Source organism: Hypomesus transpacificus, chromosome 26 (assembly GCF_021917145.1).
Source record: "Hypomesus transpacificus isolate Combined female chromosome 26, fHypTra1, whole genome shotgun sequence".
In the NCBI taxonomy this organism is placed as follows: domain Eukaryota; kingdom Metazoa; phylum Chordata; class Actinopteri; order Osmeriformes; family Osmeridae; genus Hypomesus; species Hypomesus transpacificus.
Window position 1 is genome coordinate 4433236 of NC_061085.1, and position 27569 is coordinate 4460804.

The window sequence follows — 27569 nt, forward strand, 5'->3', positions numbered from 1 at the left end:
CTCAGTGCTGGATATTGCTGTGTACAGTTACTGTATACAAAAAGTAAGCCGTTTCTCCTGTGGCACGCGTGGTCAGATTTGGCCCAAGTTTAAACAGTTGTAATTCAGTCCTATTTACACATGTCAAGGTGATTGTGATCTGAAGATAATCCGTGCCAAATCTGGTGAATATTGGATACATTGTGTAGGAGTAGGGAAAAAAGGTTTTATTCAGTCATTCAAAATGGCGGCTTCATCAATTCGTCTGGTAGCACAAGTTAACATATGTCAGACACGGGATCTCCTAAGATATCACGAGACAAGAATCACATAAATAAGACAAACAAATCAACAGTTATTGGTCAAAACACAATTTTGCCTATTGTAGCGCCCCCTAGAGCTCAAATGACACTAACTTTTTCGGACCTCTTACGTAATAACAGGGTCATTAATCCACACACCAAGTTTGGAGCCAATGTATTAAAGATTCGCTAAAATATGACCTCACTTCCCTTTTTCTGGATCGTTTGCCGAATTTGATTGTCTGTAACTAACAAACGGTTGAAAAAATCAAAGCTCAAGGGGATTCATTTTGTGAGGCTTGGTCTGAAGATCATCTGTGGCAATTTTGAAGAAGATTCAACAAGAATTGTAGGAGGAGTAGCGAAAAAATGCTTTTCATTAACATTCCAAATGGCGGAGAATCTATATGACTGGGCATGACGTCATAGAGTGCGTTGAACTTGTCTTGATCCAGGGAAGCAAATTATACCTAATTTTGGAAAATGTGGCAAATGGTTCAAAGGTAACGTGTTTAAACACGCCTTCAACTTTGACCCATTGGTGGCGCTAGAGGGTTGGAACGGGAGACATGGAAATTGGTGAAAGTGATGAGGGGACAGGTCCCAAAGAGTGTGCCAAATTTCACAACTTCTGACCATGTGGTTCTAGGGGCTGCGATAGACTCCCATGGCAGATGTGTAATAATAAGAAAAGGTAGAAACACTTGAGGTGGCTTCGGCACTTTGCGGCTTGGCCACCAATGATGTGTTCTTTTGTGTAGAACCTTTTGTTCTGGACCGTAGGTTCCATAACCTGTGTTTTTAGGTCAGAAATAACCATTGGAGGTTCCAACAACCCTGTGAGGAGCTGACTGTGTTATCTTCACCCTTTGTCTAGAAAGTTCTTCTGGGTTCTTCTATGAGTGTTGTTAGTGAACGAAGGGCAGGTTGTGTGTTCTTATGATCAGAATGATAATGCTGACAAACTGGAACAGTGGGAGTGCTGAGGTGCAGAAACATGAATAAAAGATGAGACCACAGGAACTCATTAAAACACTCCTGACCAGACGAGGAAGGAGAGTTACAATGGGTTTAGCGTGTGCACACATGCACGCACATACACACAGATAGAGAGAGAGACAGAGAGAGAGAGAGAGAGAGAGAGAGAGAGAGAGAGAGAGAGAGAGAGAGAGAGAGAGAGAGAAAAGAGAGAAAAAAGGAGAAAAGAGAGAAAAGAGAGGAAGGGAAAGGCTGCAAATGAAATTCAGGGAGTATGAGTATTTTCCTCTCATAATGATATATGACTGACATTTGATAACTGAATTAACCTTTTTCTCAGAGTATCCTTGACATTTTCCTTCATTCATCAAAAAGTGAAGGTTCAAAAGAGCACTGTGGGGTTGAGACGGCCATTTATAGTCAGGAGGGGTGGCTGGGGTAAGCTGTGACCTGATTAAGGTCGTTAAGAAGGTCCTGGAAGGGTTTTACATGGCAAAACCCTGCAACAGCGCAAGACTGCGGTAGTTTAATTTGGATGAGAGCTGTTACAACTGTTATTCATTGCTGTTACGACCCTCTCTTTGGTTGTCTCTGTCTAGGGAGAGAAAAAGGTCACAGTAATACATCTACATGTACCAGAGAAGGTGAGAATAAACTTTTTAATGATTTGTTGAAATGTAAATTGCAGTTTCGATTGGTCCGTAAAGGGCATTTGTATTTTTCCACACTTTTATCCACACAATCCCCATTTAGCCGAGTGTGTGTGTGTCTGAATGTGTTTACTCTGTAACAGAAGTAGCTAACCCACCTATAACCCAGCTGAAAATCGTGATCCCACACTCCAAACATCACAGTCTCTCCTCTCTATCACCTCCCTCTGCAAGTGGATCTTCAACTTCCTGATGGAGAGGCCACAGGTGGTGAGAATCGGTGACCGCACCTCATGCACACTGATCACCAACACAGGCACCCCCCAGGGCAGTGTGCTCAGCCCTCTCCTGTTCTCCATGTTCACGCACGACTGTGCGGCAATGCACAGCTCCAACCTCCTTGTTAACATTGCTGACAACACAACCATCGTGGGCCTTATCTCTGACAGTGACCAGTCAGCTTACAGAGGAGGTTGACACCCTGACATCATGGTGTCAGGACAATAACCATTCTGTCAACGTCGGCAAGACCAAGGAGATGATTGTGGACTATAGGAGACGGCAGGAGGAGGAGCATGCACCCCTACACATCAACGGATCCGAAGTGGAAAAGGTCAGCTGCTTCAGGTTCGTCGGGGTCAACATCAGCAATGATCTCACCTAGTCTGCTCACACGGACAAGGTGGTCAAAGTGGCCTGGAAACGCCTCTTCTTCTTGAGGAGAAGTTTGGCATGGACTCAGTCGTCCCAACTAACTTCTACAGATTCACTATAGAGAGCATACTGACTGGTTGCATCACAGTGTGGTATGGGAGCTGCACAGACAGGGACCGCAAGTGTGATGGGTCTGTAAGAGCCATAGCCACGCTTCATCTGACAAGGTAGTTCGCCACTCACGGGATACGAATGCTCGGCCTCCGATTTGCCAAACACGACCACTACCAACTACGCCAAAGAAAAGCTAGCTCTTCTTTGACGCGGGTGGCCTCTTACATACCTGAGGAGCGAGTTTTACGGTTCTCACTCCGTTACACAAGGCCCATCTAGTGTGGTCCAGTCTGCTGAGTTCATCATTGGCAGGAAGCTCCCTGCCCTACAGGACACCTACAACACGATGCCTCAGGAAAGCTGGCAGGATTCTAAAAGACTGTTACCACCTATCCTTCAGTCTTTTTACCCCGTTGCCTTCTGGCAGGTGATACCGAAGCATTCGGTCTCGCACACGCACACTGGACTACAGTTTCTTTCCAAGGGCTTCTGAATGAACATTGATATTGACATTGATACACTGTCGACACTCACACTACCGTATTTTTCGGAAAATAAGCAGCATTTTCTATAAACCGCACCAGAATGGGAGCTCTGTGTTTGTAAATCTGAGTATAAACCGCACTGGAATATATGCCGCACTTGATACGGGAACAATGATACGTAGCAATGTACGAGTATAGGCGATCTTACAGCGTGCAGTTGTGTAACACACTTTGAAAACAAAAGTACCTAAGTGCGTAATGTATGTTTTCTATAGCCCGGGAATTAACTAATGTTTACCTTTAGATGCGTGAGTTCTAAATATTTCCGACGGTTCCCAAAGCGTACGTTATTTTTCCGAAACGGGAACTAGCTAGCTTTAGTTAGCTTCCGGGATAAGTTAGCTAGCATAATACTTGTAGCAATGCTACTACCATGCAAGTGTTACTTGTTAGCCTTCTCATTAGTACATTTTGAAGACATACTAAAGCGTTTGCCACGTAGTTTTTGTCCATCGGAAAATATTCAGTTGGAATGTTCGAAATCGCATATATGTGACGTTATGCTGTGAGACCCGCATTCGAATGATGCAACGCTCCTCCTTCACGGGTTAAATAGCATTCACGAAAAAAAATTGTTTCTACTGTTGTTTTGTCATAAAAACGTGCTATAAGCCGCTTTGAAATATAAACCGCACCACCACAAGAACAATTTTAAATCGGGGTTTAAACTGAGGCTTTATTTACGAAAAATACGGTAGTCACTTTACACGCTGTCACTTCAGCTACTGGTTGCACGTTCAGCTACTGGTTGCTACTGAGTACTTATATGTCATGTTATGCCAGGTGGCTTTGCATTGTCTTGTCCAAAGAATTTCAGTACCCAGACTGACCCTGTGTTGTTCTGTGCATCTGACAATAAAAGACTTGAACATTGAAAACATCTCTCTCCTATCTCTTTATCTCTTTCTCTCTCGACTACCCCTTTGTCTCCTCTACTGTTTCCCTCTTTCTCCGCCTCTCCACCCCCCTCTCCTGACGGTGTGCACCAATGAGATTAGAAATAGCAGCAAAGTGCTGACAGACAGGCGTTGAAGACCCCACTGATAACGACATCCTTCTTGTCCTCAACAATGTGTGAGAGCATATGTGAATGTGTGTGCATGAGTGTGAGTGTGTAATAATGTGTACATGTGAGCGCGTGTGCATGTGCTCTGCGTGTCTTTTCCCCCCTCATCTGTCTTGTTCTCTCTGTACTGTCAAACATCAAGGGATCAATGTAACAGGCGTATAAGAGGCATGTAAGATAAACTCAGAAGGGCTAGCAGACAATCTCACACACACACACCCAGCTTTTCTGTTGATGCGTGAAAAAGTCACATGGCAAGTGACAAAAACGAAACATTTCTGTTACCTCCACAGACGTGGAGCACTGTGTCGGATCTGTGTGTTTTGTAGGATGTTTATGAGAGTCAGGCAAGAGGCAGAGAGGAAAATATGAGGAGATATGGAGTGAGGGAGGGAGAATTCTACAGAGACACGGTGTAGATTAACATGCAGATGGTGCTGGAGTCATTAATATTTGATCACTGCTGTTTGGGGGCTGCTCGCCTGTGTCTGTTTATGTGTATGTGTGTCTGCGTCCATGGGGTGCTAGCTTGCATGCATCCAGGCTGTTTTCTTGAAGCTTTATGAAAGTTCACATTGAGGTGAAAGAAACCGGGGTGAGAGGTGGTGCGAAAGAAGATCATACACACACACCCACTCACCCTTCGACAAACACACCCTTTATCCAGATAAACACACACAAAGACACACTCACCCTCCGGTACACATGCACACACACACTGACCCTCAGGTACAAACAGACCCTCAGGTACATACACACACACAAACACACACACACCCTCAGATACACACAGACACACACAAACACACACAGAAACACAAAACAGACACACACACACACCCTCAAATACACAGAATTCAGGGAATGAGGCTGACTGGAACACCTGTCACACTGTTGTTGGACCAAGAGAACACTGAACACTTCTGATATAGGAAATAGGAAATAGGACACACACACACCCCACACACACACACAGAAACTGATGTTCTGTGGCACATGGTTTACAGGCAGGGAGATGCTTCTTTTCCAGTTACCGTTGTATTAACCTCTCCTGCTCTCTGTCTCTCTGTTTTTGTTTGTATCTGTCTCTCCTTCTCTCTCCCTTTGTGTCTCTCTCGGTCCCTTTCAGAAGAATGCCATTCAAGTTCAGGTTACAAGATCAGCCCTGATATTCACACAATTCAAGCTCAAAGTAACAGTACAGCAACTGGCACAAAAACATGTCCGCGCTTTTAACTGAACCCCCAAGACCTTAGCTAAACAAATCAAGAGCAACAATATTACCCAGATTCATTGTTGACTAAATAAAATCAGATTGGAATGCTACAATATTTTACATTAAAATCCAAATTGGCCTGTCATAGTTTGAAGAAATAAATAAGACAAGTAATAATCTACGTATGCAAGAAGTCATAACAATCATGTAATTTCACGAGTGGACTAGCTTTGTGGCTAACTCCAACGGTAAAAAACTCTCTATTACTTTTTCAATGTCCATTTTGGCATTTGTTTCTCCCCATCTAGCAAACACTGGTCTGATGTTTTTTGGTGAATAACAACTGTACAATATGCTCCTTTTGCTTGTGCCTCAGCACATTTTGAGCTGAACAAGAACATTTGTGGTGGTCAGCAGTACGATGGCCCTCCTCATGCTGTTGATTACTTTTCTCTATGGGGACTATCACTGCAACAGTAGCGCATGGACTTTGGCAAACACGTTTTTCAGTTGCGTAAGGAAACAGAGATTACTCAGAGCTAGCTAGCTAGTTGTGGTCGATTGCAGTTCCACCCAATCCCAGATCAAGGCTTAATTTATATATACAGCTGCATGTCATTGCATGTTTTCAATAATGTAATGTAAATCATTTATGATTAAACTTTAACTAAATGTTATAAATAGTGTAATTCCTAATGTATTTTGTGCCTATTACCTTATATTTAATCAGTTTATCATTTTTCTAGAGTACATTTTTCTCTTACTTTCCCACTAATTAATTTGGCAAAAACAAATTCTGTCATGCCAATAAACCCATTTCAATTGGAAGGAGATAGAGACAGGGAGACAGGGAGACAGGGAGGGAGGGAGACAGGGTCCTAGATTTGGACGGGGAGGGTGAAATGGGAGTGGTTTGACAACACCCCTCTCTTCTGACATGTGTGCCCACAAACATACACACACACACACACACACACACACACACACACAGACAAACACACACACAAACACACAGCTGGCACACAGAGTGGGAGTTAACCCAAGTGGAAAGGCACAAGAGCAGCTGTTCATTTCCAACCTCTTATGTGTCTGTGGGTATATTGTAGACTGGTCAGACAGGCTGGCTGGCTGGCAGGCAGTGAGGCTGGCTGGCAGGCAGACAGGAAGCCATATTTCCTTGCTTTCCACAGCTGCATATTATTACAAACATCCCACAATCCCCTGGTCATCCCAACTGATCCTCCACAAGCCCTGAAAGCAAAACAGTATGCTTTCTTCCTCACATCCAATGACACCTCCCAACACTAATGTAGACTTCCTAGTCTGTGCTGCAGTCTCCAGAGTACAGGACAGTGCAGTATGGTGATGAGAGGTGGAGAGTGTAGGACTAAGAGAACAGATGTCGTTCGGGAGGAGGACAAGATACCCGCCGAATATTGGGAGGACTTTGGGACATTGAGGGACGGCGTCATTCTGCTACAAGCGCTCACAGCTGCTCCGAGGGGGGTGGGGGGGGGGGGGTGGGGGGGAGGGGGCTTGGGGTCGGGGGTCCGGAGAGAGATGAGCCAATGGAGCACAGTGCTGTTTGTCATTAGTCTGGAGCAGGTGCCAAACAGGTGCCTGGTTCAGCACCCTGGACAGCGCTGGCTTGGCCCCACTCATGGGATATGTGCTACCTGGGAAGGGTAAGCCTTGCAGCGTCGACTGGAGAGGAAAGGGGTTGGTGTGGCTCGTCAAACGGTCTGACTGAGGTCTTGTCTTGGACAATGTAAAAGAAAACTGAGAAGCGTTCTCCAAACTTCTAGAGGACAGTTTGACACCAAATGAATCTCTGGCAATTCTCAGTTCTCATTGAAATTACTTTGTATTTTCAAAGTACCTGTACAGGTTAAGAACATATCCAGTCAGCCAAATCAATTATGATGTAGGAAAAGAGAGTGGTGTGCATTGTTATGCCAGTGGAGCAGTTCACAGTGCAGTAGCCTGCTTGTCTGCATGCAGCTTTTAATGCAAATAAAGATGATAGTGCGGTAAAGTTGGACCGCATGAGACCCGACCCAAATGAAACAATTGAAGGGAATCACCACTCTCGTCAGACTCCAAGTTATTAGGCGGACTGGTGCGCCAGTGAGAATCGAATCAACTGCCTGAAAATGTCTCCTCGTCAGCTTCATCTACGAGCCGAATCAATCCTCACGTCAAATTACTAGAAACAATCGAACAGCACTTGCATCTGACCGAGCAAAAGGAATCCGCACCATTTCAGAGCCAGCAAACGTAAACAGGAAGAGCAGGTTGGTATGCCATGACGGAAAGGGGATGGGAGGATGGCGGGCCGACTCAAGGTGATAATGCACAAAAAAGCAATAACAAAAGTCACCAAAGAAATATGAGGAGAAACAGTTTTCCTTAAGTGCGCAGCTCTACTCTAGCGTTACGATTTCAGCTCTGTGGCAGATTGGAGCCTTCATAAAAGCAAAGGTCCCACATGGGACGAAGACCTTAAACATTAAGAGATGGCTGCCGTACAACTGGGCCCCAGGGGCCCGGTTTCCTCACCCGTTCAAGGAAAAGGCACGGCAAGCTCACACATTTCCCCGGTGGCAGACTTATCAAACGAGGACCTTCCAAGGAAGTTCAAAGTGTTGAAGGCTTTGGCGAGGTCAACAGAGGTCATGGACACACATCTTGCTACATTACATGAACGTTTAGTCATTTAGCAGACGCTCTAATCCAGAGCGACTTACAGTAAGTACAGGGACATCCCCCCCCGAGGCAAGCAGGGTGAAGTGCCTTGCCCAAGGACACATCATCATTTTGTACAGCCGGGAATCGAACCAACAACCTTCTGATTGAGAGTCCGACTCCCTAACCGCTCAGCCATCTTGCTCATGTGTACTGCACTTTTTCTGCCATTGCATTCAGTGCATCATTCATGCTGAAGCCACACCAGAGCTCTGGTAGCAAGTCTTGATGGTGAAGACAAGTGTGCAGGGACAGTATTTGCATCCCTTCACCGATGAGGGATTCTGATTCCATATCTGACCTGTGCAGTGGGGTTTGCGTCATTTCTCTTCGATACAGAAACAAATCCCAATTTGTTATATAAATGCTTTTGTATAATATGTTCTTGCATGTGAAATTGTTTTTTCTTTATTTTAACTGAAATAAAATAGACCCTACCACACACACACGCACACACATATGCTACACTGTGTCCCAGATAAGATGAGAAGATAGAATCTTCCATATTCTCTCTCGGATTCACAGGGAATTGCAAATGCATTGAAACAGGATCTTCATCAAATGTCTCTGCCTTCAGGCACAATCATGTATCCCCCCTCACACACACAAACATGCACACACAGAGACACTCACAAACATACGCACTTACAAACTCACACACACACACACACACACACACACACAACAACAACACACAAACGCATGCAAATGCTAACGCTACACACATGCACAACATCACCTCGTTCTTCAGAGAGAGAGACCAAAATAGTTCTAATCATCTATCTGCAACTTTAATGGTATTTTAAACATTCATGAAAATTCACACAGTCCCTCTGAAGACAATTATAAACAGTGAGATGTTGTGAGAAAATTCTGTCTGCCTTTTTACAGAGGGCTGATATATCAGGACTGTTGCCATCATGCACAACCTTTCAACAACAATATAGATGTAGACAAAAAGGTTTGGAAACAATTATGCACCCACAACTTGGGTATCAAACCAGCCTGCCAGTTATGTGCTATAGTAAGATGCAAGAAAATGGTGTAAACCATCCAACCAACATGGTAAAATAAGATGCTGTTCTTTTCTCTGAGTGACTGAGCTCAGAGACCCTGAATCACATTTAAACAGAATGAGATTAATACATAGCTATTCCATTTCACCATGAGCGGATGTATTTATTTTCCCCTCTGTGAGTCTCTTTATCTCATTTTCTGTCTGTCTCTCCTTCACCTGCTTTTCTGAGGATTTCCATCTGACTAATCAAATGAGGAGCAAAGACTGCTCTGTGTGGTGACAGGAGAGGAGAGGACAGGAGGAGAGGACAGGAGGAGAGGACAGGAGGAGAGGACAGGAGGAGAGCAGGAGAGGACTGGAGAAGAGGAGGGGACAGGGGGATAGGAGGGCACAGGAGGAGAGTAGGCGAGGGGAGGAGGGGAGGAAAGGACTGGTCGAAGGGAGGGGACAGGAGAGGAGGGGAGGAGAGGAGGGGAGGAGAGGAAGAGAGGACTGGAAGAGAGGACTGGAGGAGGGGACAGAAGGAGAGGACTGGAGGAGGGGAGGGGATGAGGGGAGGAGATGACTTGAGGAGAGGACAGGAGGAAAGGACTGGAGGAGAGGAGGGGAGGACTGTAGGAGAGGAGGGGAGGACTGGAGGAGAGGAGGGGAGGACTGGAGGAGAGGAAGGGACAGGAGGAGAGGAAGGGACAGGAGGAGAGGACTGGAGGAGAGGAGGGGAGGACAGGATGAGAGAACAGGAGAGGACTGGAGAGGAGTGAAGGAAAGGAGAAGACAAAGGAAGAGAGGTAACATCCATTTTAGTGTGGCAACAGAGTGTGAATTATCTGATAAGGTTCTAGTGTGAAATACTTTGAGAGGAGAGGAGCGGAATGAATAATCCTCAGCAAAAGTGTGCGTGTGTGTGAGTGTGAGTACCCCAGGGACTGTTGGTGGGTGGTAAGAGGGGTGTTTGAGTGTGTTTAAGAGGCAGGAAATAATCTTTTACTCTTGGACAGCCCCAGGTCTGCATTATGTACAGGCTTCTCATAATCATATACAGTGGGCATGCTGTTTATGCTTTCTGTCTCTCTCCCACAAACACATGCACCACACATATACTCACACACACACACACACACATACACACACAAACAACTGCTACCTGGGTAGAGCGGAAGGGCTGCAACACTGTGGAAATTCACCAGATAAGATAAATGTGGCCTCGCCGCGCAGGGAGAGAGTTTTTCCGCTCCGAGGCTCCGACACAATGAATCTGTGGCCACCACGCCGCGCTCCCTTTAAAGCAGTTTCTGCACGGTGATGAATTAAGCAATCTGTGGGCGTGAGGGGGGTTGGAGAGGGTGGACCTGGAGAACAGACAGAGCCATATGTTATCCTGGAGAGAGCAGCCAGGGTGTTTCTAACACACCCTGATGGTCTATCAGTACCGAGAGTGGAGGCAGGGGGCCGATAGCAGCGGACGTCCGGGGGACTGGCTGAGGACTGCTTTAGGAGAAGGGATGTCTTTGAAGCGAAATCATGTGCAAGTCTGGAAGCTTCCCCATTGAGGCAAAGCCTGGGAGCGAAGGGGTGAGGGAGAGCTGCCATGTGTTCTTCTGGGATCTGTGTGTGATAGTCCCTGTTTGCTGTCGCTATGTCATCCATGTTTACCCTCCACCGTCTTCATTACCCTTCCTCTCTCACCCTGGCCTCTCTCCCCTACTTCATCCCTTCCTCGCTTACTCTGCCCACCCCCTACACTCCCCCTATATGTCATAAACATATGATGAATGCATCCCTGATTCTAAATATATGTCTTGATGAAAAATTACTGAGAAACGACCTTCTGTGAAAAGGAAAAACATACTTTTTCAAAACAAATCGATAGGTCAGCTAAGAGGCCGACAACGAAGGCCCCATCATGGAAATGGGTCATGACTCCCACTCAGTAGGAGAAAGTGGATAACTGTACCTACGTTCCTATGATTTTTACTACTCATCCCTGAATTCAGAGAAACAGAGATTTGGCTGCCCACGATAGTATCATGGAGGTCAGCATGTTCATGATCATTATTTTCATTAATGCAGAAATTGCACACACACACACAGACGCACACACAAATTCATACACCTGCACACACACCATACAACGACTCCATCAGAGTGGGATAGAGTCTGAAGCCCAGAACAATCACCTGGTCACACTCTCACTCATCCCCCCCCACCCCTCTCCCTCAGCACACACACTCACACAAACACACAGACAGTCCTTTCACACACCCATCTGAGCATGCTGTGAGGTTTAATTGTGTTACAGCCCCCAAGGCCCTCCCCTAACCCCCAACCCACACACACACTCCCCCTCTCTCATCGCACAGTCCCTGGCCTCTCGTCTCCCTTTAATCATAGGTTGCATCACACACCATCCAATAGCCCTGTAGAGTCCCAGCCTCCTCTCACGTGTGTGTGTATTTGCGTGTGTGTGCACATACCGTGTGCCCATGCACAAGTGCGTGTGTATACGTGCGTGTGCATGAGTAACCATGTTGGCCCCTAGGGGATCTCCAGGCCGGGGCCCCACAGGTACCGAGCAACACTGTCCTAGTTACTATATCCAGAGCTGGGCTATGTGCTCCAGCAGACAGCAGTCTCCACACACGCACGGGGGGGTGGGGGGGGGATCATACACAGTCAGAGGCTGGTGGAGCGTGGAGCTTGAAAATAGCAAGGTCGTGGGTTCAATTCCCTCCTCCGACTCCCTACTGACAACATATGGATGTTAGCAACATAGCACGACGTGAGCAGTTATCGAAAAGATCGTCATTGATCGTCATTTCACCCGACAGACGGACAGATGATGCATGTCAGGTGGCAGGAAGTGTTAGTGCTAGCGACTTCCTGCTTGAAGTGTGATATGATCTAAGATGCGGTTTGGGAATGCGTCTCTCGTCTAGTCATGTCTGAGAGGGTGATATTTCAGAGGTGGAGTGATCAGTTGTGTAGTTTGCTCCGGGGTACTATCCCTCTCTCATCTGTCTTCAACAACACGTGGCCGTCCACAATGGCCCAAAGGCTGACACTGATGCATTCTGGGAAACGGCACCTGCACTGACATGAAGGAAGGAAGGCCAGGTGTTCAAGTAAGAGTAATACACTCAAACGGATACACACACGCACACTTTAAATGAAGCACAGAGTGCGTCGCTCAAACTTTGAGGCACCCCACTATGACATTACAGAATGATAAAAAGCTTTGGCATATCTGTAGAACTTTTCCATGCAGACGTGTCAGTATTCCTGGAAAGATTATAAAATGTCTCACAGTTGTTTTTCCATCCTTGGTTTTGTCTGTGTCTGTGTTGTATTTGTGTGTGAGAGTGTATTTGTGTGTGTGTGTATGTGTCTATTTGTGTGTGTTATGTCTGTGTGTATTTCTGTGTGTGCATGTTATGTGTTATGTGTGAGTGTGTGCACAGTGTTTCTGAGGTCTCAGGGTCGGGTCCTTGGTTTGGGTGTCCGTCTCTTTGCCTGAGTTGATTTAGTGGGCAGTCAGTCGGAGAGGTCTCTGCCTGTTTCTTAATTGGGTGCTGTCACCATTTTAAAGTCCCGCTCACAGACACACACACACACACAAATACACACTCTATCTTCTCTAACCAGATCTGATGCTGAGAGGGGAGTGACTGGCAGTGACTGCTGATGACGGCGGCCAGGGATTGGCCGAGCGTCAAGCAGAGATTAAATATAGAAATACAAATATTTGCCAAAATGGGAGCAATACTAAACTAGTAAACTTAAAAGATATACAAATAAGACATCTGGTTGGCATCTGTTTGTGTGTGTGTGCGTGTGTGTTTGTGTGTCAGGCATAACGAAGAGCCTAGCCCCAGGACTTTCGGCCTCTCAGAGGACCCATTAGACCCATTCTGACATCCATCCCTGTTCCGCTCTCCTCTTCCTGTCACACGGTCTCCCAGGGCCAATAGGAACATTTAAAGCAGCAGTTAGGGAAGCCACACAGACAATTAAAAGTCAATCTGGCCTCGCCTGTCTCAATGTAGGGAAGGTGTGAGTGAGAGACACTTGAGGGAAAACGCCAGGCCATGTGTCTGGATTAACATGGATGCTAGCTGGGATGTGGGTGTGTGTGGTGGGGGCAGCCTGTGTGTGTGAGCGGAGGGGGGGATGCTGTGTGTCTGTGTTGGGGGCGGGGCATGCTGGGTGAGTGCGGGTGTGTTCTTTAGCTGATACCGACAGGTAGGTTTAGCCAGACTGCTCGAGGTAATGGTGCTCTGAACCAACTGACTATTCACCAGTCTGCAACACATATACAGGAAACATGGATACAACAAACATGCCGAGTCATCTTCCTCTAACATGACAAGGTAACAACCTGTACACTCCTGAAGCTATAGAATACGTTTGAACACTTACACACAGTTGAACATAGTTCAATACAACCAATTCTTATAAAAAGGTTGTCGTTTTGCAAACCGAGCGTTTTACATGACCGCAACCTCACACAGCAGTAATGAGATGAAATGAACCAGGAAGGTGTGGATGACGGGGGTAAAAGAGTGTGCACATCAGTATGTAGGCAACATCAGCCTCACAACATTAAAAGCCTATTGAAGAACTGAAGGGTGCTGAAGTATGTTGGGTAATGGCATTAGCAACACCACTAACGCCACCGGTTCAATGGTGTTGTGGTTGGGGCTCATTGCAGTTTTAAATGCTGTCTGCAATGGTTGTGTTGTTGTTGTTCCATGGGTAGTACAAAGTGCTTGCCTTTGTTCACCTGTGTTTCTGTGGTTGGTGTTACAAGGGGGATGTACAGTACAGTATGGCTAGTCTTGTGTATTTAATGTGTCTAAATATCTAATATACTGTCTAGTACCTAAGTTAGTATCCAACCTTCTCTGATACATGGACAAACTGAAATTTTCTACCAACTTGATACATCCTCTAACCCTAAGCTAACCCCCCCCCCCCCCCCCCCCCCGCAATTTGATACCGCCCTGCCCCCCATTTTTGTCGTCAGTGCTCTTAGTGTCGTAATCGACCTCTTCGTACTCGACACGGCCAAATTAACCTAATTAGCAAATAGCATCAAGAGGAACGGAAGCACTCGGCAAGCTCTGCTGCCATGACAACGTGTGTTTGGACGTATACAAGCACAAAGGGTCCACCCTGGTGATGGTAGCTAGGGCTGCAGAGATGGTCACCCAGTGGATGACATCCATTGCTAATTCTAAACTAATAGGTTGGAGGGATGAGGGGCCACGGTCTGGTAGACTCATCTCCTCTTTTGTCCTCCCTGCCTCCTCTCCTTCACACTGTCGTCTCCTCCTCTTCTGTCTCCTTCTCTCTTCCTCACTGTCCTTTTCTCCTCTCCTCCTCTCCTCTACTCCTTTGCTCTCCTCTCCTCCTCTTCTGTCTTCTTCTCCTGGCCTCCTCACTGTCCAATTCTCCTCTCCTACTTTTCTCTCCTCGCCAGTCCTCCTCTTTAGTCCTCCTCTTCTTCCCTCCTACTCTTTTTTTGTTACCCCTCTATCAGTTCCCCTCCTCTGTGATGTCATGTCCTGTTCTCCCTTCCCCTCTCCTTTCTTCTCCTTCTCCCCTCCTCTACTGGTACTGTAATTTCCTCCCCAGAGGGCCTAACAAGCAACAGAGGAGGAAGCACTGCGATGTTTGGTTGAGACGGTCAGCGTTTCTTTATAATTGGCTGTAAGACTAAATTGCCTGATTTCTAACATGTAGGACATGAAAGCAAAAGCGTCTCCAACCGATGAAGCTCGACCCGTGGCAGTTGGATTCATTAAGGGAAGACAGATAATGTCCAAAACAGTTCAGCATCATATCATGGGTGTCTACGATTCTATTTTAAATATATATGGTTCATTTCACAAACTGTAAATCAATAAATAGGACCTTTTATACTCCTATAGTTCCTGATCCACCTTTCCAGTCTTACCCCCCCCTATTTTGACGATCTGAAACGCAAGTATCAAAACACAAAGCGCCTGGCGCAAATCTAAAAAGGGTTGGTCTGAAGTAGCTACATTGTTAATGGGTGTGGTTTGGGCGTAACATGCAATAAACCAATCGGAGCATCATCTCAAATTCCCTTTAAGAGCAGCGCTTGTTCCATGGCGAATTCCTATTATAACGGCGGATTTGCCAGGCGGATTTGCCAGGCGCACGCCAGCGGTTCACAGCCGAGTAGACCGACATTCTCATCAGGGCCGTAACAGATAGAGAAGTGACATTGTATGGGAAAGGCAGAGCAGTTTTCTCATTGCACTAAGTTGCCCACTCATGCTGCTCATTCAAATTCTTATTCTTATTTTTACATATATTAAATTGTTTTAATTGTTATATTTTAAAATTGTTTAGTTCTTAGAATTAGTTTAACTAATGTACTTTTGTACTTAATTTATACCCGTATATGTTTATTGTTTGCACCTTCCTGCCACAGTAAATTGCGTATTTTTGTAACATAGGCTACATGGCGAATAAACCAAATTCTGATTCTGATGGGCATGGGAGAAGAAACCTAACCAAATTAGCTTCAGTTAAACAGTCATGGGAGGAAATTGCCACAGTTTTTACAAATCAAGTTCACATACATAGTAATTTCTTATGAAAATCTTTTTATAATCATTGAAGAAATGTAACACGCCATAAATCAAAACAATGTAACTTTGCAGATAGAAGATCCTGGCCTCGCCATTAGTGGGCACGGACCAAGCTTGCGCCCTTAAAATAGCATCTCAATAATGCGCCATTGACTTTTGACCACGTTTTTCCTGGTCAGTAGCGGAATTGTTTTTTCGGAAACGGCAAGATAGCACAAGGGAACATTTGCGCCAGAACACGCCTCCTTTTTCGCTGATCCGCCCACGGGAGCGCAAAGTCATTTCGACGTGCGTCTGTGGAGGGAAAAGTCGGCTTTGCGTCGAGTGCACACTAGGAATGACACTTAAGTCGTTGATTAAGCCAATTGCGCTGGGTGCAAGATAGGGCCCTTAGTGTGGTTCACTATAGCCTCTTGTGTGTGAGATTTCATTGAGGTTTCTCGGTCACTAAACCCTTCATCTGCCTGCAAAAGTATCAATGAATGGCTAAATAGCTGATGCTTGTGCTTTATCTCCATGAACAGATTCAGGAAAGAGATAGAATAAACACCATCAAGTGCCATCCAGCTTTCTGGAATACTTTTTTTTTGTTTTTTGTCTTGTGTTGCAAGGCCCCATTACAAAAGATACCCTGGTCTTAGAAGATTCACAGCTAAACCAAAGGTGTAGAATACAAAAAGTAAAACATGTTTTAGAGAGGTGGTCTGAACTGATTTACAAGGCCTATCTACTTATCGCACATCTACAACAATGATAAAACCAAGGGAACACATCTTTGAGATTGTTTTTGCTCCAGTAAACCTCTAATGGCCCCTCTCTTAGAATACGTCCTACAAACAGCCTGCACTTAGACGACAGACTGTCGAAAGCCGCTCTCTGCAATTGATATGTACACTCGAATACATCCCATCGATCTCAGTGTTGTTCATTGCAGCGTCCTCGCAATGTTAAGAAATGGCCGCCGGGCTTTCGGCAGAATGCTTTCCCATCATTATGGAGATCTATCGATCCGTCGCCTGGCCCGGACGCAGGGTATTGATTTACAAATCTGGAGTTTCTCTGCGACCGTGTCGGCCATTTGGACGCCATTAGGAGTGGCGCTCGTAACTTACAAGCATAATTGGTTCACCGAGAAGAGCAGCCTGCTACGGATGGGAAGCGGGGGGAAAACGAGAGGGAAAAGGGTGGAAGGTGGAGGATAACAGGTAAGAAGAGAGGAGAGGGAAGGAAAGGAGAAAAGGATGGAAATGACAGGAGGAGCGGAGAGGGCAAAAAAACGTAATGAAGGGATTGGTGATGGGAGGCCAAGGAGGGGGAAGAGAGGAGATAAGAGAAAAACAGGGGAGGAGGGAGTTAAGGACAGAGGGGATGGGAGAAGCGGAAAGGATGAAAGGAGGGGAGAAAAGGAGAGGAGAAGGGATCTCGGGCATGTGGATGAGACCTCAGAAGATTTATGGCAAAGCTCTGGATTGAAATTACAGAACTGCAATTATGGGAGCAGCTAAAAGGCAGAATGATAGCTTGCTGTGAGGGGAGTATTGGAAACACGGCTGAGGACCAGATCAGGCCCTAATGCAGTAATTAATTCCCAGATGATTGGCTAACTGACATCCGTATACTGTTCATTTACTAAGAGCTTTTTAAAGGCGGCTTAGAATGTCAGCATTACAGAATGCAAGGATGGGAGCACGGTGGAAAGAGTCTCAGGACTTTAGTAGCCTGTCCTCTCGCTTGACATTCACTGGTAACAACCTGGGGCTGCCACCGGCCCTGCTAACTGTCAACACAAATGCTCTTTACAGAGGAGAGAGGGTGGAGGATGGAGGAGTGTGGCCGAGAGAGAGACAGACAAAGAGAGAAAGTGAGAAAGACAGACAGAGGCAGGAAGAATAACAGGAAAAGAACAAATGTTTGTGAAGGTGAATTTATGCATGTGATTTAGACGACTGGTAGTCCATCTCAATGAACTACACGCACACACACACACACACACACACAATTAATGAGCCCCGTCACAACTTTCACACTGCTCAGAGACAATTGGAGAGGGATGGAGTGATGGAAGATTGGATAAATATTGAGGAACATTATGTACATGTAACCAATCTTATAAACATGCCTGGGCTTGCGTAAGATTTTGTTCCTTTGCCGGTTGGAATTGTGGGTCTATTACGTAAACTGTGATTTCCTGACTGTCATGGCAACACAGCTCATGAGCTCTGTCCCCTTACTGTACTTGAACCCAACTAACTAGTATAACTTCACGAGTGATAAAGTAAAGTATGACCTTGTTGTGAAAGAAACATGCCGGAAGTTTAGTGGCCTATGTCTATTCACAGTACAAATACCAAATGTGAAAAATATTAGGCAAATGCTGTACAGACGTCTAAATAGTGATAACATATTTTCCAAGCACAAAGTCACCTTGGCCTCCAATAAGTGTATACAGGATTTCTGTGGCTGAATCAGGAATCGTCTGTCACAGGCAGACATTTCTGGTGCAGCATTCCAGTATGTGCACTCATCTTATCGTCACAAAGAAGAAAGTTAAGATACATACAATAAATCCTGCAGCGCTGTGGTTATCAGGCGTGAGACTGATACGGGGGTGTCGTGGGGGTGGGAAATCTCTCCTCTCTGTGATCTATCTGTAGATCAGCTCATAGCCAAACTAATACCCTATGCTACTCAAATCACTGGAAGAGGTCAACTTTACCTAAGAGCATGAGTGAGTGAGTGAGTGAGTGAGTGAGTGAGTGAGTGAGTGAGTGAGTGAGTGGGTGAGTGAGTGTGTTTATGTGTGTGTTTTTTGTAAGTTTTTCTGTTCTCCATGAGTCTAGAACAAGGCTGGAAAACCCTAACCCAAAGAGTGTCTAAATCATGTGTTCCTAATCTGAGTTACAGTACAGTGTGCTCTTTCAACATTTGTATTTGTTAGTTGATTAGTTGGTCTGCAGAATATCTATCTGTTGTCGGGTTGTGCTGTCTGCAGGCATCCGTATATTATTGAACGTGTTGCAGAAAGTCAATTCAATAATCCTCAGGTTGGGCAATTCTTTGCCATATCTTGCTAGTCTCTCCTCTCTGTGTTATACTGGCCTTACTGTAAAAAGCTTCTCAGTAACCTTGCACAACCCACCCACCATGTCTAACACCTCTGTCTCCTCCTGCTTCTCTTTGCTATCTCTCCTGTCACTTTCTGTTCTCTTCCTCCCTTCTTACCGTCTCACCTTATTCCAAAACCTTATTAAGGCAAATGAAAGCCACATGCTCCCAGCTGTAAAGAAGTAGATGTGTGTGTGTGTGTGTGTGTGTGTGTGTGTGTTTGTGTGTGTGTGAGAGCGAGAGAGAGAGATAGTGTGTGTGTGTGTGTGTGCCGTTCAGTGTGTGCGTGCGTGCATCATCAGGTTCCCTTAATCCAGTTACAGACACGGGCGTGAAGGAAAGGTCCGTTTAACATGACACGGATGAGCAGACAGAAATGCGGCCTCCTTGTAGTTGAGAAGGGGACACACTTAATACCTCAACACCAAGAGCTAGTTATGTGGTTAGCCTACAGACTAGCTACCAGGTAAATACAGATTAACTACCATGTTTGTACTGGCTAAAACTTATAGGCCTACTAGCTTAGTACGGCTAGCTTACTACTTTGGGAAGCATAAAAACTGGCAACCAGATGCCTACAGGTTAACAGTTGAGCTTTCAGATACCCAGGTTAGCAGACAAGCTATCTGATACCTAGGGTAGCATTCAGTCTAGGTAACAGATACCTACGGTTTAGCAAACTGTCTAGCTACCAGATACCCACAGGTTACCATAAAGTCTGGCTACCAGATACCTATGGGTTAGCATAGAAACCAGCAACCAGATACCCATGGGATAGCATCCAGACCAGCAACCAGGAACCAACTGTAGCTGTTGGCACACAGACCAGCTACCAGCTACCTTCAGGCTAACAAACAGCATCAATACATAAGCATTGCATCCATAACTGGAGCATGACAACATTTACTGACTGGTTACTCTTTGTGTGTTCAGGGAGGGGTCTGGACCCTTGTGAGGTCAGAAATATCAAAGCAGAGACCCCTTCTCTCGCTAAGTGCCTGATGGTTTATTGCTGTGGTGAGTTCCTTGGGCTCTATATTCGGAAGATCACAGCATGCCTCACATGTAACTAGAGATATCTGCAGGCCGTTAAACAGTCTATTTTTTCAAGCAGGCTGGCAGGCAGACAGGCAGACATAATACAAATAGTACGACAGGACACCTACACACCATCACCCTGGCAAAACATGAACTAACCATCATGACTACACACTAACCCAAACTCCACTGTGACGTAAACAGAAACCAACTAACACCCTGTCAACACACTAACCAGCCGCAGTCCTCTAATGACAAATTTTTGCATTTCCATCTGACTATCTGATTTTGTAGCTCCAGGGCGATTTAAGGAGAAGCTCTTGAGGAGCTCCACTGTGAAAATATACTCGGTTCTGCCGTTAAAATTATCTTTTTCCCTGTGGGAGAAGACAACCAACAGGCTATTGAAGCTGTGCAAACTGTCTTGGTAGGTCGGTTGATTTCATCAGGTTTGTGTCATGTGGATCATATTTAGTCTAAAATCTTGACAGTGCACAAGAGCAAGAGAGAAAGAAAGACTGTGCAAAAGAGTGGGTGAATAGAGCGTGTGAGTGTGTGTGTGTGTGTGTCCAGGCCTCTTGTCTAATCTGTTCACTGCATTATTAGACGACACCGCCGGCATGAATGATTTCATTAGCCAGGAGGTTAAGACAGGAGCAGGAAAGAGTGAGCGGGAGGGAGAGAGAGAGAAACAGAGTACAGGTAGAAAACAGCTCCGAATGATAATACTGGAGCCATGGGCCCTCTCTCCCCTCTCCTTATGTCTCTCTCTGCCACACCCACTGTCATACAGTAATAAGAACTAGAGATCAATGTGTCATTTTTTTCTACATTTCTATTTCTCCCTGCACCTTTCCCTTTCTTTTTCTGTCATTATTTTCCCCCATCTCTCGCCACCAACTCACTTCAACAGATTGTAAGCACTTAAACAGTTGTTGCTAGCACTGTCAAAACAGCAGGTGGTCACTCTCTTTTTTTCTCTCTCTCTCTCTCTCTCTCTCTCTCTCTCTCTCTCTCTCTCTCTCTCTCTCTCTCTCTCTCTCTCTCTCTCTCTCTTTCTCTCTGTCTGTCTGTCTGTCTGTCTGTCTGTCTGTCTCTTTCCCTCTCTCTCACTTTTACTGTCTCTTTCCCTCTCTCTCACTTTTACTGTCTCTCCCTCTCACTCCCTCTCACTCACTCTGTCTCTCTACCTCTCTCTTCCTCGCTCCTTCTCTCCCTCTCTTTCAGTGCAATCTCTCTTCAGACTCACAGGGCAGACGTGTGGTAAATGGGGAGGGGTGACAATCTTAGGAGCATTCCATTACTCTACAATTTGACGCCAAGGGTACTGTCAGGGTGGGGGGTTAGGGTCAGAGAGCAGGGTCAGCCCTGGTACCAGTCACATGATGACATAGCCTAGAGATAAACTGGTGCAGGTGCAGAGTTTTTTTTTTTTTACGGCCACACAACCATAACTGTGTGCATTTGTTTGTTTCTATGGGTTGGAGCAAGACTGATCAAAGTAAAGTTAAATGAGGATGTCATTTAATAACATTACTGAATTAAAGGAAAATGTTACAAAAATGTATCTTACCTAGTCTACCATGATTATTGTAAATTAGAGAGAAAGGGAAAGCCAGGAGTTACGGCCGAGCCCAGAAGAAGAAGGCCAGAGGAAGAGGATCCAAGGAGAAGAAGACCTACACAACACTGGTCCATATTCCCTTTTATACCCAACCCTTGTCTGTGGGAAATGACCAGTCAGAACACATCTTGATCCTCATTAGTATATATGACTATCAATGCAACAGAAGGTCACACAATGAGGTGTGAGAAACATCAACCAAAGGCTCCATCCAGAAACTTGAGTCTTTAGCATGTAAGAGGTGGGGGCCAGCCAGCCTACACAGGTTAAGGAGACAAGACCACTTGTTTATGTTGGACGCTTTGGCATCAAGCACAGATGGTGTTATCTGGATTGAGCATATTGTGTACCCTATAGAACATACCCTGTGCCTACACTGCAACAGTCTTTTGACAAAGTCAAAAAAAGGTGAACAACAAATCTGAATCTGAATTTGGCTGGCTTATATGAACAAGCGGCTTTCTCAGTTAGGGAGTCTAGAGAGACAAAGACATTAAGACAAGTGTACATGTTTCTGCAGGGCAGTGACAACCTGCGGTTCATTCTGCTGGTGAAGGACCATTTATTTAGAAGGACAAGAGCCCAGGTGGTCCAGCAGCAAAGAGCAATTAACTTATTTTCACTGCGGTGTTTACTGTGTAATTACAAAGAGCTCAGTGGTGGAGGAGAGATCGATGGCCAAGCCCAAAGCCAAGGTGTGTGTGTGTGTTTGTGTGTGAATGTTTGGTTCTACCATGCAGAACAGCCCTACAAAATGCTCTCCGTAGCACAATACCAATCGCTTCAATATGTTGTCCCCACACAATAGAGATAAGATGGTACTATTTCTCCCTTATTTATCCTTTGTCTCTCTCCCTCTCTCTCCCTCTCTCACTCTCTTTCTGTCTCACTTGATGGCACAGATGGCCTAGTAGAGAGGATGGAGGGCAGAGTTGGGGACACCTGTCTGTCATTTCAGCGATGGTGCGATACGATGCTTGACAGACAGTTGGAGAGACAACCGATAAAGGGCGAGCAAGTGTCCTTGTCTCATTTAAACAATCAATGACACTGGCAGGGGGGCACAGGCACTTCATTGCTCTTCAAACACATCCTAAAACGAAGGGAAAACTCACAAAAGGGAGACATCAGTCTCTCAGTAGATATTTACGTTTCTGTGCAAATCTGTATAATTTACATGTATTCATTTAGCAGACGCTTTCAATAGTAATTTCAGAGTAAATACATACACTACTCTCAGATTCTGGTTACCTCCACATTTAGCTTGTTTGGGCAGTATATGTATTTTGAATATAGATAGGGTGTAAACAGGAAGTACTGTGACTCATGCATGTCTTTAAAATATATACATCTGAATGGATAGACAGGACCAACAATTCCAACCATTCAGACAATGGCTACAATGCCTAGATGGACTAACAAATGGACAGCCACAGACCATATTAGAGAAAAATCGGATCTCTAATCCATAACCTCATAGTACTGGAATACATTGCTCCATATTGTCGTCGCAATAGCCATTATGAATGAATGTCAGATTAGTCTGTGTGGGATGATTGGATTCTGTATGCTTCCTGCTGGTTCTTTACAGGGTTAGTTAGACATTTAGCCAGGCCAACACTTTGACTCAGACGAGTCACTCTGCTGCAGTAATAACTCCAGTTTTAACTGGGTGGGTGGGTTAATGAAAACAGCTGAATGGTGAACTGGGCCAGGGTCTGAGACCAAAGATTGTTTGAAACCGTTTACAGAAGGTGTTGGACAGAACCGATGTGGGCTGTATGCAAAATCTGATCCAGGGTTCCCGTTTTTGGATATCCTTGTTGAAATCCGTGCCTGCTGTAACTCTTGTGATCAGTAATGTTCTAAAATGTTGAGACAGCAGAGAACAGTCAACGTCACACCCAGTCTACACAATCAGATTACATCCATTCTCCAGTATTAGACCCAGTCTACAACATTAAGTTCAGTCTCCACCATCACATCCATACTCTAACATTAGATGTAGCCAACACCATCACATAACCTCGCTCTACCACAAGCAAGACGTTCCTGGTTTCGATTCCCGCTCGCATGGGGCACAGTTTGGTCACAGGTGGGCTATCGCACAGGCCTTTCTGAGTGGGGTTTGAATGTTGTCCGCGTGCTCACATGGGTTTCCTCTGCGAAGAACCCAGATATAAAAACAGGTAGAACACATCTCTCCCCTGCCTATGTCCCTGGTCAAGGCGTGGGGTGAACACTTGGACCGGTCCCCCAGGCGCAACTAATGTGGCTACCCAATGCTCCCTGGGAGAAGGGAACAGCAGGATGGGTAACAGGCACATTTCCTCGGTGGACTATCCGGCATGGGTGTATACGTGTTCCAGCGCTCCCTGAACGTCTGTGTGCGTGCCACAATGAGGATGGTTTCTTCTTCTTCTTCCATCCGGTCTACACAGCTTCAGTCAATCCAGTCAGAGTGCGGCATTGGTTTGTTGGTCTAATTGTCATCTAAGATTACACCGCTCAGAGTTAAATGGGGGAACCGGAGAGTGGGCTGTTTTGCATGCTCGCGTGTGAAGTCTGCGATGCACACTGCAATCATCCCCCTGATCCGCAAGTGCGTGTTCACATCTCCCGCCTCCTTCTGTGACCCCCCCCCTCTTCCCCTCCCCCAAACACACACACACACGCACCAATCTTCTTCGTCTCTCTGTCTCCCTCTGCTTTCCTCAGCTTCCCCCGTCCTCCTGTCTTCTCTGCTGTCTATTTACTGACACACCACCAGCAGCTCATCATATGTTTTTAAGGCACTTCCTCTCCCCTCCTTCCTGTCAGTGAGCAACACGCCATTGCTCAGGTCCCAGACGCATTTCTCTGACAGCTGAGAGTGATCTGGCATAATATGAAGCACTTAGACACGATACACTGTATGTGTGTGTGAGCGTGTGAGAGAGACAAAGTGTGTGAGTGTGTGTTTGTGTGTGCATGTCTATGTGTGACAGCCTGGAACTGATGTGCTGCCATAATAAGCACCATTTAGTCCTTCCAGGATCTATCTTCTGAAATGCTATCCCTCCCAAACACACTTCCGATATGGAGACACAAATGAGAGAGCGCACACACCCAGAAACTTGCATTCAAACAGGTAGACAGGCGTGTGCAGAGTGTGAATTATACAACGACAATCGGGGGGTTAACTTCTTCTCCGGGGCTTGTATCGACCCCCCCGACCTGTTGTTTTGACCACTTTAGGGGGGGGTCAAAGTCTTAATTAGGGGGATCAGACCCCCCCTAAACCCCCCCGTAATTCGCACCCTGGGTGTGTGGGTGTATGTGTGTGTGTGTGTGTATGGGTGTATGTGTGTGTGTGAGCACCTGTAGTGTCGTGTGTCTCTGAGGGCCCTGTTGCTAGGGATCCTCTCACTCTCTCTCTGGTTGAAGGCATAAAGCTTGTAGGGGTCATCTCCTGGCTTCCATCTCTGGGCACTCAAGTAGCTCTTCTCTTCAAACTCCTCCAGCAGGTCATCCCACTCCGCATCTGAGATCTGAAAACACACACACGCAGGCACGCCCCCATCGGTTACACACACTCAGGTGAGAGCACGTCGGTTCACAACAGCCTCGGAGAGTGTCCACACCACCCACCCTAGCAACAACACATCTCTTTTATTTCCTCCAAATCCAGTACAAGAATAGTAAAAATCCAAACTTTTTGGCGGCGTGTAACCGCCCTGTCTCTGTAGAGGCTGTCAAAGCAGCAGTAGCTGTCTCTGTAGAAGCAGTCAGAGCAGTAGAACCAGCTGTCCTTAGAAGAACAAGGAGTAGTGGTAGAACCAGCTCTCTGTTAGAGTTTAGAAGATGTTGTGCAGCAGTTTTCACCTCATTATTTTCTCTAACTGACAGATTCCAAAGTTCCCCTTAGTCATTAATATTACAGCTCGCACAGAAGCATTTTGTTGAACCCCCCCCCCCCCCCCCCCCCGACTCCAACAAATAGACGGAACCACACACACAGACACGCACTGAGAAAGACACAAAACTATACACACCTACACACACAGACAAGACCAGATGGGCTCAGACACAAACTGCCACAACTAAGTTGGGTCTGGAGAGACCAATTATAATAGACCAATAACCAGTCATAAGTGTAATGAGTCTGGAGAGACACAGCATTATACATCATTACACTGATGCAGGTCATGATCAAGAGCCTACACCTACACATCCTTAACCAATAACCAAGCCAAGGCAGCAACCATAAATTAAATACATGCATTGTACTGGAGCTTCCTCTCATATGATATTGTCATTATTCTCTAGTTTGTATTGTTTGTGTGTGTGTGGGTGTTTGTGTGTGTGTGTGTGTGTGTGTGTATGAGGTGTAATACTATGGGGTGTAATCAGTGTCACAGTGCGTTCACTGCGTACCTGATACGGGTCAATTACGCGTGGGCTACTCTTGCGAGTTTTATAAAGCCCGGAATCTGAATACTACACCTTAAAGTTTGATAGAAAATTTGGTGCGTATAAACAGCATATAATTTGTGCATATTCCATTTAATAAGGCGTGCACACAGGCAGGTGACGTGTGCATTAAAAACATTAATTTTGAAACAGCGATCTAAGCATATCTTAATAGACCAATTATCACCCTACGTCACACAACTGTCAAGCAGTCTCAACTGCGCATGTCGGTTGCAAAAGACGAACTTCTCCCCGGTCTATTACACTTGGAGTGTCGATCAAGTCGTCATAGATCTCTGGCCACTAGATTGCAGGGCTTGATATTAACTTTTTGAGGCTCTTGGCCTTTGGACAAATACATTTACGTTTCACTTGTCTATGGCCAGGGTCAGGCTTAAATAGCCTGACCAAGTGATCGGCCAAAACTAGCCTGGTTAACGGAGGTCGCTTTCTCAGGCAAATGACGAATTAAACAGGCTTGGTTGAAGAAATCCGAGATGCTGACTATCTTCATTAGGCTCGTATCTACATTAGGCAGTCATCCCTGACGTTTCTGGTGTAGAATGGAGTGAAATACAACATGTGCACACTGCCAGTGAGCGAGTCTGACTGAGGCTAACGTCAAAACAGTGTAACGGGGATGCAGTCTCACTCAGATTGCCAGTTTGAAAAATCAGAAAAACAATCGGACCAGCTGGCTAAAAGCTAAAATCTCTTGAAAGCTGTCCTGCTCGACTTTTTAAATGTAAAATTGACTGTAAAACTGTAAAATTATGAACTTAGTGACATGAAGGAATGCCGCTCGACTATGCGGTCTGTACCGGGCGACATTCTCACTCAAATTTCAAGACTTTCGTGACCAAAATCAAAATTCTGATGCGACAGATCACTGGGTAATCGCTTTCTCTTTTAAAGGCTGTCCTCCTCGACCTTTTTGGTATTTTTAAATCGGACTATTTGTATTATCCGTGTGGTCCTTTTGCCATTAAAAATGCTATCCTTTCCCGGTTTTCTGCAGCCACATTGCGCGCGCATCCCGAATGTTTACAAACAAATAATTGGTCTATAGCTCACCCGTCGAGGCGGGTAGGCGTGCGTGTAACAGACGTGGTCTTGCAAGTTCTGTCAGAGGTACACGGGCATCCGTCCGCTCCCACGGCGAGTCAAACTCACTATCTTTGACTTCCCAAGCGCCACCACTACCAACTACGCCAACAAAAAGCTAGCAATTTGTTGACGCGGGTGGCCTGTTACATACTTGAGGAGTGAGTTTCACCACACACCGGCTACATGCGCAGGCGTTTCAGTATGCGAAGCACACATGTCTCCTGCCTGTGCGCATGCCTATATATCAATCACACTGTAAGACATTGGGCCCTATCTTGCACCCAACGCAATTGACTTTGTAGGCCTACACCGACGCATGTATCATTCCTATTTTGCACCCAATGCACAGCGGACTT

The 27569-nt window shown here is 45.7% G+C and overlaps 1 protein-coding gene across 1 annotated transcript in view; it reads right to left on the reverse strand.

The window, feature by feature from the left end:
- galnt14 (UDP-N-acetyl-alpha-D-galactosamine:polypeptide N-acetylgalactosaminyltransferase 14 (GalNAc-T14)) overlaps positions 1-27569 on the reverse strand; it is a 70386-nt gene that overhangs the window by 32169 nt on the left and 10648 nt on the right. The window contains exon 2 of the mRNA XM_047049541.1: positions 25015-25184. Coding sequence (XP_046905497.1) covers positions 25015-25184 — 170 coding nt within the window. The remainder of the gene's footprint in view (positions 1-25014; positions 25185-27569) is intronic.